The sequence below is a fragment of the Gekko japonicus genome, unplaced genomic scaffold (assembly GCF_001447785.1).
Source record: "Gekko japonicus isolate JY-2015 unplaced genomic scaffold, Gekko_japonicus_V1.1 scaffold1623, whole genome shotgun sequence".
Lineage (NCBI taxonomy): Eukaryota > Metazoa > Chordata > Lepidosauria > Squamata > Gekkonidae > Gekko > Gekko japonicus.
The window spans coordinates 331446-349485 of record NW_015163139.1 but is presented as its reverse complement, the minus strand read 5'-3'; the positions used below and the strand labels follow the sequence as shown (position 1 = coordinate 349485).

Genomic DNA, 18040 nt, shown 5'->3' with positions numbered 1-18040 from the left:
TCAGGCTTTGGAGCATAGCTGAGGGGGAAATGTAGGGAGGGGGCATCTGGAGAAGAGAGATTTGTTGGTGGGGGAAGGGTTGAATCATCTTACCTCTAGCTGATTCTTTCCTGGAAAATTTCCCTGCCTCCATGTTTGTCATAAGGGGAAAAAATACAGGTCTGGGAACCTTGCATTTTCTTCCTAATATGTGGACGTATCCACAACTACTACCTATCAGATAAAGAAGGAGGCTTATCAAGATTCCATGCCTCTTTTAATATAATATTCTGCGTTTCAATTAGAAGATGGATCTCCAACTGGTGGGATAATTTCCTTGCATAAAGCACTGTCTGATGAATTGTATAGTGGTGCCTCAAAGACTTCAGCATTAAAGCAGTCCTCTGTATTGCCTGAATTTTCCCCCCAGAAAATCTGTGCAGTTTCAGAAACATCTTATGACAAACGCTGAACTCTTGGGGGGAGTGGTGAGAGAAGACCTAACACACATTACCAAGTTATGCACAGATGACTAAAGTAACTTTCTGGTCCATATGAAGGTTACTGCAGATCAATAGCAATATTAAGTGTTTCATTTGACTATGGAATCATTAAAAGGTTTTTAAAAGATGCCTGCTTATCACTGTGTTTTGTAACTGCACACACCTATGTACAGAAATAGATTCATGGTCTGTTCATGGTGTTTTGCATAGCGCTTGAGTATAGAATGTAGTTATTTCCCAGGATAGCTCAGTAACTGCAATATGAATGTAGGTATTTGGACCTTACACTGTCAGCTAGACAAATACGGGAGGAAAAAAACTGCTTCCCATACTAATTAAACATATTGTCCGCAACATACATATATGTTCACATATGAAGATGGAGACTGATAATGATGTGCATCTAACTACATGAAAAATAAGTTGCCCAGTCCTCAGAAATGTTTAACACTTAGCACGTAACAGCTTGTGCCTGGCTTAAATTAGGATTTACACTGGGCAAGTAGCTAACTACAATATTTATATTTAAATTATACACCATACATAACTCTGCAGTCCACCAGATTGATTGCTTACCTTAAAATTGGAATGAACCTTGTTGTTATAGAAAATTCCTAGTGGTGTGAGTTCAGCTTTGGTTTCAGGAAACAATCCATGAGATTCTCCTGTGGGCACCTTGTGAAATAAATACCATATTCCAGCATCCTTAAAGTAAGAAGGAACAAATAAGGATAGTCACATATCATTTTAGAAGTCAACACAGTAATGCTATCATCAACATATCACTGACACTCTTTGTAAGCTTAACTTTCTATTGTTCTGTCCTCATTAGCCAAGGAAAACTTAATAATTTTCGAGTTACTATAGAAGTATTAATATGTACCCCCATTTTTAAAAAGAAAATATTAAGTTTAAAAACTGATTTCCCTTTCTGGTCCAAGACAGAAAGAAACTGACCCAGAGGAGAAACCTTCTAGTCTAAACTAGGGCTGGACTTTTTTTTTTTAAAGTAGGATCTGTCCCTCCATCCAGTGGGTGGGCATATCATTGGCAAGTAAAAAAGAGCAAAGATTCAGTTATTTATGTTTTCATTTAGCTTCCTGGTCCTGAAAAGCCTTTAACACATTTATTGCTCTGTTTCAAATCTTCCTTGGATTGTTTATATATTCTTATATGTCAAAAAACGAGCCAGTTCCAAGTATCTCAAGTGTCAAAATGTTTGCCCAGAATACACTGCATATTTAAACAGTTCCAAACGGCATATTGCTTTTCGCAATGTCATCACATTGCTCTTGCCTAGCTTGCAAACTCCCTGGTTTTCAAATTCTCCAGGCTCCTGCATAGATTTTTACATCCGCCTTTATAAACAACAAAATTAAACTGAACAAGCTAATACTCCTGTCCATTAAGACTATTATTACATGAGTCCATTGAGGATATGAAAAAGTAGTAATAATTTAAGTCTACACATGTCCTCAGATTTAAGTATACAGTCTGTTTTTCACTGAAATTCCACAGCAAGAATAACTGCACTGGTGTTCTAGTTTTATGCTAACTCATTTTTATACTAGCTTATTTTTTCCTGTTTTAAAAGTGTGTTCATAGTCACATCCATATTTTTTTTATTTATTGGGCCTTTCAGTTCTAAGGCAAAAACATTCTCTAGAAAAAGTGACATGCTTTGTATTTTCCATTACATTACCTACCAAATTACAGTTTCATTAAGATATACTTCAGAATGCTAAAGATGACATTCACAGTGCAATTCCATATAGCATAAGCCCATTGCGCAAATCTAGGGCAAAAGCTTTTCATCAGAGATGCCACAATACTAGGTGGAACAGAGAAATGAAGATATCTCCATTTAAAGCGTGATCTTCACACAGTAGAAGATACGCTTTTATTTTGGAAAATATCTAGTCAGTCACAACGCCCAGAAATCTCACCTGCGAGCCTGCAGCTACATTATTTATAAGGTGATTGTTGGGATGAGCAATCCAAAAGGTTGAAACAGCCCTGTAACATATTAGTGAAATACAGAGAATATCATGAATGGACCATCTTACAGAAAGCTCCAGATCAAGTAATATGTTTTTTACATGCAACATTCTTTGCCTTTTCAAAGCTCTCCATGCCTTGAGTTTCAGTGCCTAAAACAGTGCATCTCTCAGCATTTCAATTTCTGGCAACAAACCAGGATACTCTCAATCTGTCTTTCATAAAGAAACTTGCTTTCCTATACTGAGGATTAAAGACAAGAAGTTAAATTATACACAGTTTGAATTTTCTTTGGAAGATGGGATGTGTTCAAGTTGATCCATGAGGATGAAAAACCTTCTTGTCACATTAATGGTATCCGTTAAAAATAAGGTTCAGAATGCTAAACATTCTACTCCAAAGGACAGGATTGTTATATGTGTTCTACTTCTGAAGAGCCATACTGGAGCACCAGGTAAGCACAAAATTTAATCTTATTAAGATGCCTTTTGGGCCAAGATGTTTTTAAGGTCATGCAATGAGTTTAATGGAACAGCAGAGAAAGTTCTTAATCTGGTTTTTCTATGACCAACCAAAAATACCAGCCACTGTACCACAGTACCTCCTTAAAATCTTCAACATTTAAGTCCTTAGTGGGTAGCTTGACATTCAAAAGGAATTCCTCTGAACAGTGGGGCAAGACAATATGCACAACACTTGTAACTTTTTGTCCCTCATATAGACAGCTACTCACATGCAGTCTGTGGCCGGCACTGGCAAGTATTTTCCATACACTCGATCCCTGATAGCCAGGCACATTGTGCTATTCCTGTCTGTGGGAAGCAGCGTGCCTGGTTTGGTGACCAGCCCTAGATTATGAAACAGTGTGTTCCTCTGTTCAATGCCGTCCTCCATGAAAAAACAATGGCCTAGTGTATCATAGCCAATGGTGTCTTTTATCTGCAGAAACAACAGTTCGGGATGTTATTCCCAGCTGCCTTTATAGACTTGAAAAAATGTATTACTTTTTATTGTCTTGATTTAACTATTTGTGAGTGTCAGCAATGATGGAGCTAAACTGAATGACACCCCCACTTCCCACAAATAATCGCTGTGCAACTGCAGAACATGAGCTGAAACTTCAAATTCCTGCAATCTAAGTTAAAAGAATAGTGAGTATATCTTGTCATCACTATTTCTCCAGGCATATCTGCAAACACACAGAGAGAATCCTGACCCTCAAACGTCAATCACAATGCCAAGGTACTTAAAACATCTAAGTAAATACCATTGAAAAGCCTGAAGCCCACTATGGGTACCATGTTGTCCTTGGTTATCCTGCAGCAAAGCTGCGACTGGGGAGTCAAACTGTGTTAGTTTCACTTTGCACAGTTAGTCATCTAACCCAATATCCATGTTTTGAGTTGATTTAACTATGTTTTTAATTGAGCTAACTTTTAATTAACAGAATTAATAATTGCCCAAACAACCTAGCATCACTATAAAATGTCTAATGTCAGACATAAAATGCCAGCTCAAATACACAAATTTATCATGATTCTTGAAGGGACTAAGCTTTGGGAAAATGAAGATCAGACTGCTGTTATCATTAGAAGCAGCCTTGAGAATGCTTAAGTCCTAAAGTTAGACATGGCAGTAATTCTTCACAGTGACCAATATCAAAAGTGACATACGGATCAGAATTAGATCAGTCAGCAGAAGGGTGTCCCCTTTGACCACCCAAAATCAGATCGGGGTCCCGGAAGGATAGGAACTGTAGTAAGAAGGGCAAATGGATAAGATAGAGTGGAGGAGATGGCTAGATCCAAACCCAGGTCCATTCCCCCAACCCACATCTAAAGACTTATGCAGGTATAATGTCACTTGATTCCCTAACCATGCCTTGAAAATTCAGAACAGATAATTTATGTGATCTGAAGAGAAACAGAGTATGAGATAGTTTATCCTGATCCCCACTGCAGCCTCACAGGCTTGTTTCAGAGTGGACATAGCCCAGACGCTGCTCCCATTGCCTTATAGTTGGAACCAACAGTTATACTTGGCACAGTTTCATTAATTACATTTAAAAGTAAAGAATAATATATTTGCTCTTCACAACTCTCTTTACAAGACATCATTTATTTACCGCTCTTACCAACAAGCCATTTGTTGCATGAATGGCCACACATCTGGAGAATGAGTGATGAATTGAGAGACCATCTAGATAAGTCTTATAGCTGTACCCTCCTTTCTCATCTACATCTCCACAGAGGTGAAAGTGAACAGAGTAAGATCCTTGCACTTGTTGACCCATTTCTTTGAGTTCCACGTAGGAAAGATGTACAGATGTGAAATTCTTCACAATCTGAAAGAGAATTATCCAACTATTATTCAACTATTACTTTTTAAAAAAGCAACAACTTGTTCAGTCACACTCTTCTGGCATCCATTTCATCCTGGGGCAAACATAATATTAAAGATCATGCAAACATAACCATAGTCATATGGCCATTGACCGGGTACATTCTTAGCATGAAAAAACCGAGAAGTTTAGTTACTAGCACTTCCTGCTCTAAGGTTAACAATGCTCGGAACCTATTGACTAACCTGAATGAACTAACACAGGGCTAGATGGCTGCCCCCTGGTCACACACAATGCTACTCTGTTTTCACATAACCTTTACAAACTGCAAAACCCTTCTCCAGCCAAGAACAGCCTGAAAATAAAATCTCTAAATATGCAAGCTTTCATCATCTTAAAGAAGCCCAACGGAATGTTACATAGTTGTGTTTACTGTCCCATGTTTCTCAGGATCCTTCCTTAATTGTGACTTTTTAAAATATGCCTTTTAAACAGTTAATTTAAGCTTTTGAGAAATACTGTAGGCGAGACAAACTATTAGCTGGCAAATCCAAGGCTCTCCCAAATAAACATTAATCTTATGGGACAATTTCAGTCTGATGCTGAACTGACAGGAAGCAAATGAATCCCCCCCAACCCCATACCTTGATATGTCCACCAAAAGTATCATAATTGAAGAACTGGCAGTCCTTGCTAGTGTAGCAGGAATCTTCTGTTTCTCCCTTAACTAAGATGTTCCTGGTGAGAACTCCAACCTCTGCTCTCATGTCTACTCCATCAATAATTTCTCCTGTATGATGGAACTGAGGAGTTTCTGTTTCACAAAGGAGTTGTTTATGGAGAAAGCAAGTGAGAGAAAGAAAATACTGGTTGCTTATCTAGTAATGAATATGTATAACCTGCTAAGCCTAACTGACAATGCTCTATTGACAGAATTTGTCCCTGCTTGGAGGAAAGTTCAGGAGATGGGACTTATAGTTTTCTCCCTACTCCCCTCCAGGTTTTTTTTAAATTGGAACAATTGGAAATTCCTGGGAGCCCTGCAAAAAAGATCCAATGAACTATTTTCTCTTTTAGAATGAGTAAAATGTTTTTATGACAAGGTTTTACTCATTTAACATGTTTAATATAAAGATCTTCATGTAAAACAAACTACTAGATAATTACACCTTTTGTGGACACTGTAGACACAAACATTTAAACAATAAAAATACCTTGAAAATATGCTTTGTTGAATGTGGTCCAAAATTAATCTGCTATTGTAATACACATAATTGAAGGACTCCATTTTTTCAATGTTAGAAAGTTCAGCTTGACACCCAAACATGCTGCTAGTCCTATTGTGAGTGTATGGAACTGTTTACGCGCAAATACATACACTGCCTTTTGATTATTACAAAATTTGAGTTTTCTACACCATATAACTCTACTAAATGGACAATTTACTTTTCTTCTGGCACTGGACCTTGGTAGTAATCACCATAATACTTGCAATATAACACTTAACAGGAACCCCCTTCTGAAAATGTGATGGGAGATTATGTATTGGCCAAACAGTTGAGGGGAAGGAGAGGGAATGTTAGTGAAAGCCAAAGATGTGGAGTGAAAGCAGGGTGGGCGGGGGGGGGGGGGGGGGGGGAATTCTTCTAACTGAAATTCTTCCAACAGTACCTGCTGAGTGCAGTTCCCTCTAAGTTGCGTTAGGGGGTGCTGGCACACAATATTTAAGAGTACTGCTTGGAGCATTTTAGCTTCAACTTCAACTCACAACATTTTTTCCCTTCCATAGGAAACAATGAAGGATGGGAGCACCTCCTTCTGGGGCCCATAGAATTGGACTCCCAATCCAATCTTTTTGAAACTTGGTGGGGTGTGGGTGTTTGTTTTTTTGAGGAGAGGCACCGGCAGCTATGCTGAAAATTTGGTGCCTGTACCTCAAAAAACAGCCTCCCCCAGAGCCCCAGATACCCCCTGATCAATTCACCATTATAGACTATGGGGCTCATTGACTATAATGGTCCCCATAGGCTATAACTGAGCCAGAATCACTGATTTTTCTTCCACACCCCTATTATGCTTTTTAGTATGATAAGTGGGATATAAATATTTGAATAAATAAGTAATTTGGGCAGATTGATAACTTTTAAGCAACTTCCTGTTCGTTAGGTTAGGCAGGGTTCTGACAGTGATTGTTCCACCTCTGTTATACTTGACCTATAATGCTGGTTGTCATATTTCACTAAAAAAAACAAAATAGACTGCAAGAGTTTTTTCTCCCATAAGTGCTAGTATGTTTTCTAAGGGTCAGCGCAAGGCGACAGTCCAAGCCCAGGTCTACCAATATAGTGGAAAGGTATGGGTAGACCTGTTCTCTGGAGGCCAGGTCTACCAATATAGTGGAAATGGGCAGGGAGATCTGTTCTCCAAAGGCCTGGTCTACCTCTAGAGGACAATATTTTGTGTAATGAAATTTGACTTGATTCTGTTTTCTCTCATAATGTTTACATTATTCTTAAAATATAGTTTTAATATAGTTTAAAAGGATTCATTCTGCAATTTTTACAAAGTTATGGAAATAATCTTCTAAAAATAAATTGTGCAAGTCAAATGTAGACTTGCTCACAACTTTAACATTACTAGCTTTTTTCGCTCACAAGGCAGAATTTTTGCTCACAACTCCGTGGAACTTAGAGGGAACACTGCTGCTGAGTACCTTATGGTATTTGGATAAAGTACATTAAGGATTTCGAACATGGCCTGATCTTACTAGGTACTTATTAGGATTGGTGCAAATCTTCAGTTGAAAACTTGAATAAAGATGTCTCTGTTGGGTTTGCTGAAAGTTGTTATTTATACCAAGGCCTAAAAGAATGTTACATACTGTGAACTACAAATGCGTGAATATATAAAAACTGAATAATACTAAAACAAATCCAAATAACAAAGAAATTACTTGTGGGAGCAGTCTCAGGAATTAGAATCTTAATAATAGAAATGGTCATGAATGCCTACCCATGGGCAATCCTCAAGAATAAATAACCCATCTGAACGGGGTATTGTAGGGTTGCCAGCCCCCCCCCCCCCGGCCACCAGAGAGGGATGGAGGTAGGTTTGCCAGATCTAGGTTGGGGAACTCCCAGAGATTTGGGGGGGGGGAGAGAGGGAGCTCAGTGGGGTACAGGGCTATAGAGTTGACCCTCCAAAGCATCTATTTTCTCCAGATCTCTTTAGTCAGGAGACAAGCTGCTATTCCGGGGTATCTCCAGGTCTTACCTGGAGACTGGCATCCTTAGGGTCCTGACACGACATTCAAAATATACTCATCCAGACCCCATCTAATTATAAGTCTCTGTAAATTATACACCAAATGCTGAGGTAGGATGCTGGCACTCTAATTTCTTTTTAAAGGTTTCAAAAATAAAGCAATACTCAAGCAGTATGCAAACTATATAAGGTAAGAGGAGGCTACTCCTGATATTAAAAGCTAAGCTGATTTTCTTAAACCCAAGCCCAGCAAGACTGTAAATAGCCAAGAGAAGAAAGTAGAAAGTGATGAGGATCTTGACACATTTTTGGAACATTGAAGGAAACTGGATATTAAATGAATAGAAGGCCGAAGAACTCCTTCCATATGGGAATAATTTACTTGCTTTCCCTTGCTCGTGTGAGAAAGTTGGCACAAGTTTTCTGCAGATGCTGAAGTCTGAGGACCAAAAGAAGCACGGAAAAAAATTACCATAAGATGAAGAGATTTGTATTTGAAGCGGAAGGGGCAGTACTTTACAGAGCAAAAATCACCCGAGAGAATACTCACGATTAAAATAAAATTAAATACAAGGTCTGTAAGAGGAAACAAAATTTCTAAGCAGTGCTTGGAGAATGAAGCTGTGCACTCTTTTGCACACACGACTGAACACAACACTCTTTGAACATACTTATTGTACGTCTGATCTGTTCTCACACTACTGTTACATCAATGACTTCAACTATTTCTTCCACCATTTTCCTAGTCAATTCCAGAAACCTGAATTCTCAGTCACCTTCAAAACAGTCCTTAATCATATTTCCACATTTTAATTCTATCCTGGTAATCAGTTGACTTTTCCTAGACAGATCTGAAAAAGGCTGCTCAGGGAAGCAGTGAGCTGTTATCCATATCTCTTTATTTATTTCTCCTAATACATTTGTGTACAGGATTAAGCCCCTCACGCCAGTCCAGGGATGAGAGGTAATCCTGTACTTTTACAGTACATTAAACAACAACCAACGAGATGGTCTAAACCCTCTCTGGTTTCAGAAAATATGCCAACAGAACCTCTACATTAGTTCCCCCCCAACCTGAGATTAGAGGTTCAAACTCTCAGTTGGTATCTGGAATTTAACACATTAGCAACTCACTCAGACTTGCACACTTTACGCTTAATGGTAGCTTGTGGTCAGCTTAGGCACAGGAGTTTAGACTTGGAACTCAAGTACAACATCAGAGACCATTTAGAAACAAGAATAATTTTTTATTCAGTACAGAGCTTAACACAGACTGCCAGAGTTTACCAAAATAACAAGCCTAAGGCGATTTGCCTTAACCACACAGTAAAAGATACATATTTACCAAGTTCAGGAATATCCAACAGTCCAAGGGATTTTGAAAGCAAAATCCATCTTTGCTCAACCATGTGGTCCAATTCACAAAGCCAATCCTTTGTCCCTCAAGGGCTGCATTTCAGGTGCAATAAAACAAGTAGAGACAGCAGGAGCAGAGAGCAAGCACACGGCTAAGAGACTCTCTCTCATTGGGATTGAACAATTATAGCCCAATTGTTGGTTGTCATGGCTACGTGTGGGGATAGGCTAGAAGTCTGGGAACTCCTCCTGCAGTCAGGTGACCCAACTTCCAGCTTCTCCATCGCCTACGTGACTTTTTGCATGTCAGGTCAGCTCTTCCACTTAGAGGTGTGAAAGAATGTGTGGTTATATGGCATGGCTATTGAGTTTCTCTGGCTAAATGGACAGGCCATTTGGCTTCAATAGGAAACAAGACACAGCATGTTATCAGAATGACATCACAGGAGAAGGCATGGACTTTTAGAAATCAATATTCTAAACAATTTGGAGACTACAGGGAAAAGCTGTGTATGATTTGTATGAAAATTAGAGGAATTCTGTGGTAATGGTTGCACAGCAGGGTTATAAATGAAATAGGATGGCAGAACACCTCTCTTACAAGATTTGTTTTTGTATTTGTGTGTGTATGTGCTTGTGAGCCTGTCATGGTGACTTCTGGTGACCCCTAGCGGGGTGAGGACATTTCAGAGATGTGGCTTATTACCTGCCTCTGCACGCCAACCCTGATATTCCTTGGAGGTCGCCCTTCCAAGTACTTGCCAAGGTCGGCCCTGCTTAGCTTCCAAGATCTGGCTTGCCTGGGCCATCCAGGTCAGGCCCCCTTTCTTAGAAGATTGGGGGAGGATTTTTTATGTATGTGTGCGCGCACGCCTGTGCCTGGAAGTCATGGCAACCTCTGGAGACTCCTACTGGGGCATGGAGGATGTCCAGAGAAGTGACTTTATAGCCTGCCTCTGGGCCTCCCAGCTGTGGTATTCTCTGGAGGTCTCCCATCCAAATACTTGTCGGGGTTGGCCCTGCTTAGCCTCCAATAGATCTGATGAAATTGGGCTTGCCTGGGCTATCCAGGTCAGGGCGTCTTACAAGAGTTTGAAGTATTCAAGTGATACATATTTGACTACTTCTGAGCTTTACATGAACACAAGAGCTATTTGTTCACATAAAAGATCTTGTTAAATTCTGTGCTACCTAATCATTTTCACTGAAGTCATATTCAGTTAAAATGGAAAACAGAGATAAGTAATTAAAAGTCTAAATAAAATGTCTAAATAAATAAAAAAGTGAGAAGCAAGAAAAAAGGAGAAATGTTCCAGAGATGTCATCCCAGTTGTTGAATATTCTCTTCAGCTAGCTGGCAGGCTGAAAACACGTTTATTTTCTGTTGATCTGTTTCCCTTTGCCCCCTGATGTATTGGCTGAACTACATATATGAACCCAGACTGCTGAATAAAATCTGCTCTTTTATAATAATATTTATAGCTTTTTAAAGAGGTTTTAAACAGCTTTGCTAGTTTTCATTTTATGAGTGTTTTTATTCTTTATTGTGTTTTGTTTTTACTCGTACGCTTCCTTGAGAATCTATACTGTTTAGGGGCAGGATAGAAATATTTTATATAATTTAAGTGCGCTCACTTTAGAACAGCATGTCAGACATAGTATGGGAAGTTCCTACATTCTTTTCCTTCCACAAATGATGCAAAGTAGAATTTAATGGAAATAACAAATATCCCAGATAGCTGCTTCAATTTTAACAATGTATTTTGATTTGGGTGTTTAACTGTGTTTTTCATTGGGTTCACATATTTGTAAGTTGTCTTGGGCACTGTGGAAAGGATATAAATATTTTAAACAAATAAATCATTACAGTTGCTGACTTTGAGGGCTTACATATCTCAGACCTAAACTCAGACACCAGGTCCACTTTGGAAGGCTACAGTGTTTTTGTTAATACTGGTTATATCCAGTGTGGAGTGACAGCCATACAGCTTTGAACACTCACCAACACATGTCTGGAAGATGATTGGGTGCCAAATTCCCACAGATGCTTTAAAGTCATACCCCTGTCAATCACACTTTATATATTTGTTTCACAAAATGCAAACAGAACACTTGTGTGCTCACAGGAAACCATCAAAAAAGATGTGGATGGAATGGAGCAGGTGCAGAGGAGAGCAATGAGGATGATCAGGGGCCTGGAGACTAAACCCTATGAGGAAAGGCTGAGGGACCTGGGAATGTTTAGTCTGGAGAAGAGGAGGCTGAGGGGGGACAGGATTGTTCCCTTTAAGCATTTATTTGACTTATCCCCCGCCCTCCCTGCTGAAGCAGGCTCAGGGCAGCTTACAAGGCCATTGGCAATAAAAACATTAAAACAATAAGACAATAATCACCTAGAGGAGGGCAGGGAGTTGTTTCTGTCGGCAGCAGAAGACAGGACTCGCAATAAAGGGTTTAAATTAAGGGCATGAAGGTACCAGCTAGGGAGGTGGTAAGCTCCCCTCACTGGCAGTCTTTAAGCATCCCTAGCTAGTGTCAGCCTTCTACACTTTCATGCAGATTCCCCATAGTTAAAAATATGAAAAGCCATTTTAAAAAAACAAAAACAAAACAATTTTCCCTTGAAACAGTGATACTGCACAACATTGTGGTAAGCATACATCTATGAACCATCCAACCTTGCACCGGAGGTTCATATGCCATTGTTACCTGAGTAGAATGGTACCATACAGCCAAGTATCATAGACTAAAAAAGAAACACCTTATATGAACTGTTATTTAATGCAAGGGCAATAACAATATCGACACGCGCCATTAAACCATTGTTTTTATTCTCCCAAAGGTATACACATTTCTTTCAGTTGCTAGAAGATGACTTCAAGAAACATAATATAAATCCATATGTAGATAGAGGGGCATGTGAAATGGTATGGTATACTCCCAACTTGGATGGGAAACCACCAAAGAAGGCTCTGCAGAGAAAGGCAATGGTATACCACCTCTGTTTCCCATTAGCCTTGAAAACCCCTTGCTGGGGTCCCCTTAAATTAGTTGCAACTTAACGGCACATACTTAACATATGTAGATACAGGTACACTTGTGTCTCAAGACATGGCGGCATAAGTGAAGCAGCTTCACTGTAGTGTATTTGCATATGGAAATGCTACACTAAATCAACTACCTGTGTAGCATCACATTCTTCCCTTAGCCTTGTCTTTCAATCCCTTCCTTCCGCTCTTTTCTCCCCTCTCAAATGTATAGCTTGTGGAGTACAAAAGACAGTGTAGATGAGCAGGCACAAAAGATTCAGAGATGCCTGTAATCAACACCAAAGTTTAGCATACTTTTTGTGGCTTAAGGTTTTTTGGGACTACAGCCCATTTCCACAGCCATCCCCACCTGGCCAGTGTGACTGAACAGGATGGAAATCAATTCACAAAACTATTATAAGAAAGTACTTTCCCTTTAAGAACTGGGACAGGGTTGCTATTAAACCACTGAAGGAGCAAATGTCTAACAGGAAAGGCCATCACCCATAGAACAAATGTGTGAACAAGCATTTAGTTTTAAAAACTTTAATGTTTATAACTAGTGACTATTTCTAAGACTTTGGAAGATTAATGAGGTGAAAGAGTAGACTGAAAGCAAATGATTTGGCAGAGCCTGATGACAGAGGCAGGAGATCAAAGAGAACATAAAACATTAATTTTCCAACAAGTCATTGTTTGCACCAAATGCATCTCCCTGAAAAGCAACATTGTCATTATACCACATGACATAAGGCATTCAGACATTAGCAGCATAGTCTTAAGCCAAGTGTGTAAACTGCTCAAGATAGTAACTAAGCACCACACTGGTATAACTCAGCTATATCAGGGTAACTCAAAAATATGCTGCCCTAGCACTCCACTGTCCTTGTGCCAGCACAGGAACCAAAAATGTACAGCACTAGAGGTGTGCTGGGGAAGAAGAGTGTTTGTTCAGCATAATAAGCAACCCAATACACTTAAACACTGGTGAAAATGATGACATAACTATGGGAGTGAAAGACAAAGTCCCCCATCTCTCACCACAGCTACACATACACAACAGCTCTGCAACTTAAGATACTGAGTGAGTCTGTAGCTTGTCACAAATCTCCTAAAAAATATACATTATACATATAAACATGCCAGCCAGGAGACAGATCCGGTTCCGGTATGGTGCTGCGAGTGGGCGTCTCTCGGGATGCTCCCGAGATGCCTGGTCCGTTTTTGTTCTTTGGGGGCCCCCCAAATGATCGAGTGGGCCTCGCCCAACCTCCTGGAGAGGGGTCGGGTGGCAGGGGGCTTTTTCCGGCCACCACCGCACTTGGCAAGTGCGGGGTGCTGCCGTTTGTGCCCCGAAGCAGGAGCAAACGACGGAGAAAAAACATGGCTGCCATTTCTTTTTCCTAGCTGCGGCCAGCCATTTTAAAGACAAATCTGTCACAACATAACGAATAAAAAAGAGAAGCAGAGAAGAAATGAAAGGAAAAAGTTAGAGATATACCCCCATTTTGAAATTGCCAACCTCGAGAAGAAAGCGGCCGTGAAGAGGGAAGGAGCAACTCTTAGCAGAAAGACAAGACGGGGGTAAGAAAGTTACTTTATCTATTAGAGCCACTGGTTGTTAAGAATATTATGCCAACAAGTTGAGGATTATCCAAGAAGAAACAATGAAAAATAATCTAAAAGTAAGTTAAGGATGGAAACGGAAGAGACAGATGATTGGGAAAACACTGAAATAGGGACGCTCACATGGGAGCAATTTCAAAAGATTTTAGTAGAGGAAGTGCAACAGGCGGTCAGGACAGCATGTTCAAATCTTCTTGGAAAAAAACCAGAATGTATCTGTGGACACTGAAAGTAAAAAAGAAACATCCCAGGTTCAGCTGAACCAGGAGAAAGAACAAGAATGTTGGCAAGGAAAAATGGAGCAAGATATACTCCCCATAATTGGGAAGGAGAAAGAGGAGGGCGGTAACCAGATGAGTAATCAGAAAGAAACAGCAAGTAAAGTGCTGGAAACGGGAAAGGTAAAAGAATGTGTCCAAAATCTCTTTGTGGGGAAAAAAAAGGATTAAACAGACAAAGAGGAGAACAGGGTGCCAAAGGATAAAAATTTGTAAGGACAATAAAAGCTTGAAAATAGGATTTGTTACAAAATGTGTCCAAAAGCTAAAATGTTTTTTGGGGGGGGGGGGGGAGGATTAAACAAACAAAAAGGAAAATATGGTGCCAAATAAAGAAAATTCACAAAGACAACAGAAGCTTGAAGACAGGTATATTGGAATATAGCTGTGGAAAATTGGAAATAGGCTTGAGGCATTTAAGTGTGATTCTGGAAAGAAGGAATCTGATTTGTGACTGTAATGTTTACAATAGAAGGAGAAGGAATTATATACAAGTGTAAAATGATGTTCTCCTGATTTGCTGATGTAATGAACTTTTGGAAGTATGATTCTGTTATTAATTGGTATAAACTAGGTAATAATGTTTGTTTCCCTGCTCTTAAAAATTTCAACTTTTGATTATTAAACCTGTATTGGAGAAAATATGATTTTGCCATTGCCTGTTATAAACTAGGTCAGATTTGTGATTGTAATGTTGACAATAGAAGGAGAAGAAATTATATATAAGTATAAAATGATGTTTTCCTGATTTGCTGCTCTAATGAATTTTTGAAAGTATGACTCTCCTGGCAGTTTGGTGTAGTGGTTAAGTGTGCGGACTCTAATCTGGGAGAACCGGGTTTGATTCCCCACTCCTCCACTTGCACCTGCTGATGTGACCTTGGGTCAGTCGCAAGCTCTGGCACAGCTGTCCTTGAAAAAGAGCAGTTTGTGTCAGAGTTCTCTCAGCCCCACCCACCTCACAGGGTGTCTGTTGTGGGGAGGGGAAGGGAGAGGAATTTGTAAGCCGCTCTGAGACTCCAAGTGAAGGGCGGGGTATAAATCCAATCTCTTCTTCTTCTTCTTCTTCTTCTTATTAACTGTTATAAACTAGGTAATAAGGTTTGTTTTCTTGTTGTTACAAATTTAATTTTGATTAAGAGGAGGTACCTAGACATTGGGACAAAAACAAATCTTTTTCTTAGTTTAAGGGGGCAGTGTTAGTTTCTTTAATTTATGCTAATCATGAATTATAAAAGCAAAAGGGAGGTGTTAAGATGTCAAGGTATAGAAAATGAAAGGTACAGTCTTTAAAGCAAAATACATTATGAATAAATTTGGAACAATAAGTAAAGTTAGGAGAAGAGAAATAAGATAGAGATGGAGGGCTACTGTTGAGGTAATGGGATATACCTATTTCCTGCTTTGGAAAGGAATTGTTATAAGAGAATAGGTGGGGAATATAGCAACAAGAGGAAAAATGATGATTAGGTAACTAGTTTGATGGTAAAGGCGACAATATAGATATCAAAGGGATTTATTAGTGGACCGGTGACTCTGATGATGTAGGTATTAAACCATCTGAATAATTGTGATTGTTAGATTAAATAGTATTTTGGGAGATTAGCACTGTAATGGGCTATGTTATGTTATATTAATTTGTTTGGATTAATTATTTTTGTCTTTTCTTATATGTTGGAAAATCAATAAAAAGAATTGGGGGGAAAATAAACATGCCAGCCAGGATGCCCATAGCTCAGATGAGAAAAAGCATGGCATGGGGCTACATCTCTCTGGTCTCACGTCAGACACACTTTGGAACACCCTGGCAGTGAGGAGGGAAGCTTCTCTTTGCATTAACAGCCAAGAACAACAAACATTATTACAGTGTACTGCTAACACTACTCTGCTCAGAATCCTTACAGGTACCCACCCTCAGGACATAAAGACCGCCCTGGATTCTTTACTTATCTAACCGGGATGCAAGGACAACATACACCACACAGGTAAACAAGGAACTGGAATCCTCTGCCTAAAATTTTGACAGCTGCAAACATCTCCTTCCTTTTGCTCCAGAGACATGCACATACTGTGTACCAGTTCAAGCACTCTACCTCACTCAGCAGTTGCTAGCAGTGTCTGCTATACGGGGGCACAGGGAAAACATTCAGAGTACAGAAAGGGGGGTCAGCCTTTTCCCATATGTTGCATTACCTGAGCAAGACAAGATGGGGAAACAAAGAGTACAACCATACTTCTGGCAAACTAACTGTAAGAGTGGTTGAGCAGTGGAACACTCTGCCTCAGGAGGTGGTGGATGCTCCTTCGCTGGACGTTTTCAAATGGAGGCTGGACGACCATCTTTCGGGTATGTTGTAGGTATGTAGGGCTATCTTTCAGCTATGCTCCTGCAGAGTGCAGGGGGTTGGACTAGATGACCTGGAAGATCCCTTCCAACTCTAACATTCTATGATTCTATGAAACACCAGCCACCTCAACCATCGCTGCTGCTGGCCAAACACTCATGGCCCCTTTTGCTCTTCAGGATCAGTGCTCCATGAAGCAGCCCAAATACCACAGACTTCCAGCGCCTCTCCTTACAATGGATGGGTAACTATTGGCTCAGTGACTTCAATAAGTCAATCCCAGTATGTGGAAATCCCGAGAATGAGAGAAGGAAGGCATAGGAGCTGGAGGAGCTTGTAAGTGGTGCCACACTCTCAAATCCATAGCTCACACCATGTACAGAACAGAATGCTTGCTGTCTGTCGCTGTGCAGAACATTACTCATGTTGTTGCTTCTCTGCTGGCCCTTTCCAGGCAGCACTCCAACAGGGATAGATACCAAACTGGACTCGACCCACAATGCAGTGCTGAGTCTATAGCATGACACATAGTTTTGGTTGTCCATGTGTATCTAGCTTCTCTGCTGTGGGGTTGCCAACTCTTTTACTAGCCTGTCTTGGCATTACTGGAGGCTGCTTCAAGAGCAATAGTTTGACCAGCATAGTCATACTTACTATGGGAATGCATAGCGACAGCTCTACATGTAACTCTTCTATCTGCTGGCAGCTTTTAAAAGCACATGAGCTTACTACATCAAGAGAGCTGGCAATCCCATTCCCGATACAGATCAGATTAATTCTATTCCTGATGCTGTTCAATAAATGTTTGGATAGTTTCCCAGCTGTATTTGTTTGAATGGGCTCTGGTGGATACAGATCTATGTCCATACCTTGTTAGTTACTAACCTCAACTATCTTCAACCTGAAAGTCACTGGGAGAGGTACTGATGTGGCCTAGCAAAGAAGGGGAAGAATCATCCTAGTTCACAATTCCTAATGCTGGTGTACAAAACTATGGATGACAATAACTTAACCACAGTTAGGGATGGTGGGCAAGAGGAAATTCACTCCTGAGATGAGAAATAGAGAGTATGAGCTCCCAATTGCTTAATTTCAGTAAAGACATCTGAGTCATGTCAGCATCCTGTCAAGATGAAAATGATATGTCTGCTATACATTCATGTCTCACCTCCCCCCCACCCCCAGCAGACATTCTACAAAACTTTGCAGGAAGAATGACAAATGCCTGCAGAATTAAGAAACCCAGAACCAATGAGTGAAAAAAAGCATAGGAAACAGTTAAAAAACAGACACAATTATCTACAAAGAATGAACTGTATTT

The 18040-nt window shown here is 40.0% G+C and overlaps 1 protein-coding gene across 2 annotated transcripts in view; it reads right to left on the bottom strand.

Moving 5' to 3' along the window:
• TMEM2 (transmembrane protein 2) overlaps window positions 1–18040 on the bottom strand; it is a 76620-nt gene that overhangs the window by 18271 nt on the left and 40309 nt on the right. For both annotated transcript variants that reach the window (XM_015406973.1, XM_015406972.1), the window contains exons 7-11: window positions 5466–5635; window positions 4615–4824; window positions 3214–3419; window positions 2429–2498; window positions 1059–1187 (exon numbers count right to left, since the gene is read on the bottom strand). In XM_015406973.1, coding sequence (XP_015262459.1) covers window positions 1059–1187; window positions 2429–2498; window positions 3214–3419; window positions 4615–4824; window positions 5466–5635 — 785 coding nt within the window. The remainder of the gene's footprint in view (window positions 1–1058; window positions 1188–2428; window positions 2499–3213; window positions 3420–4614; window positions 4825–5465; window positions 5636–18040) is intronic.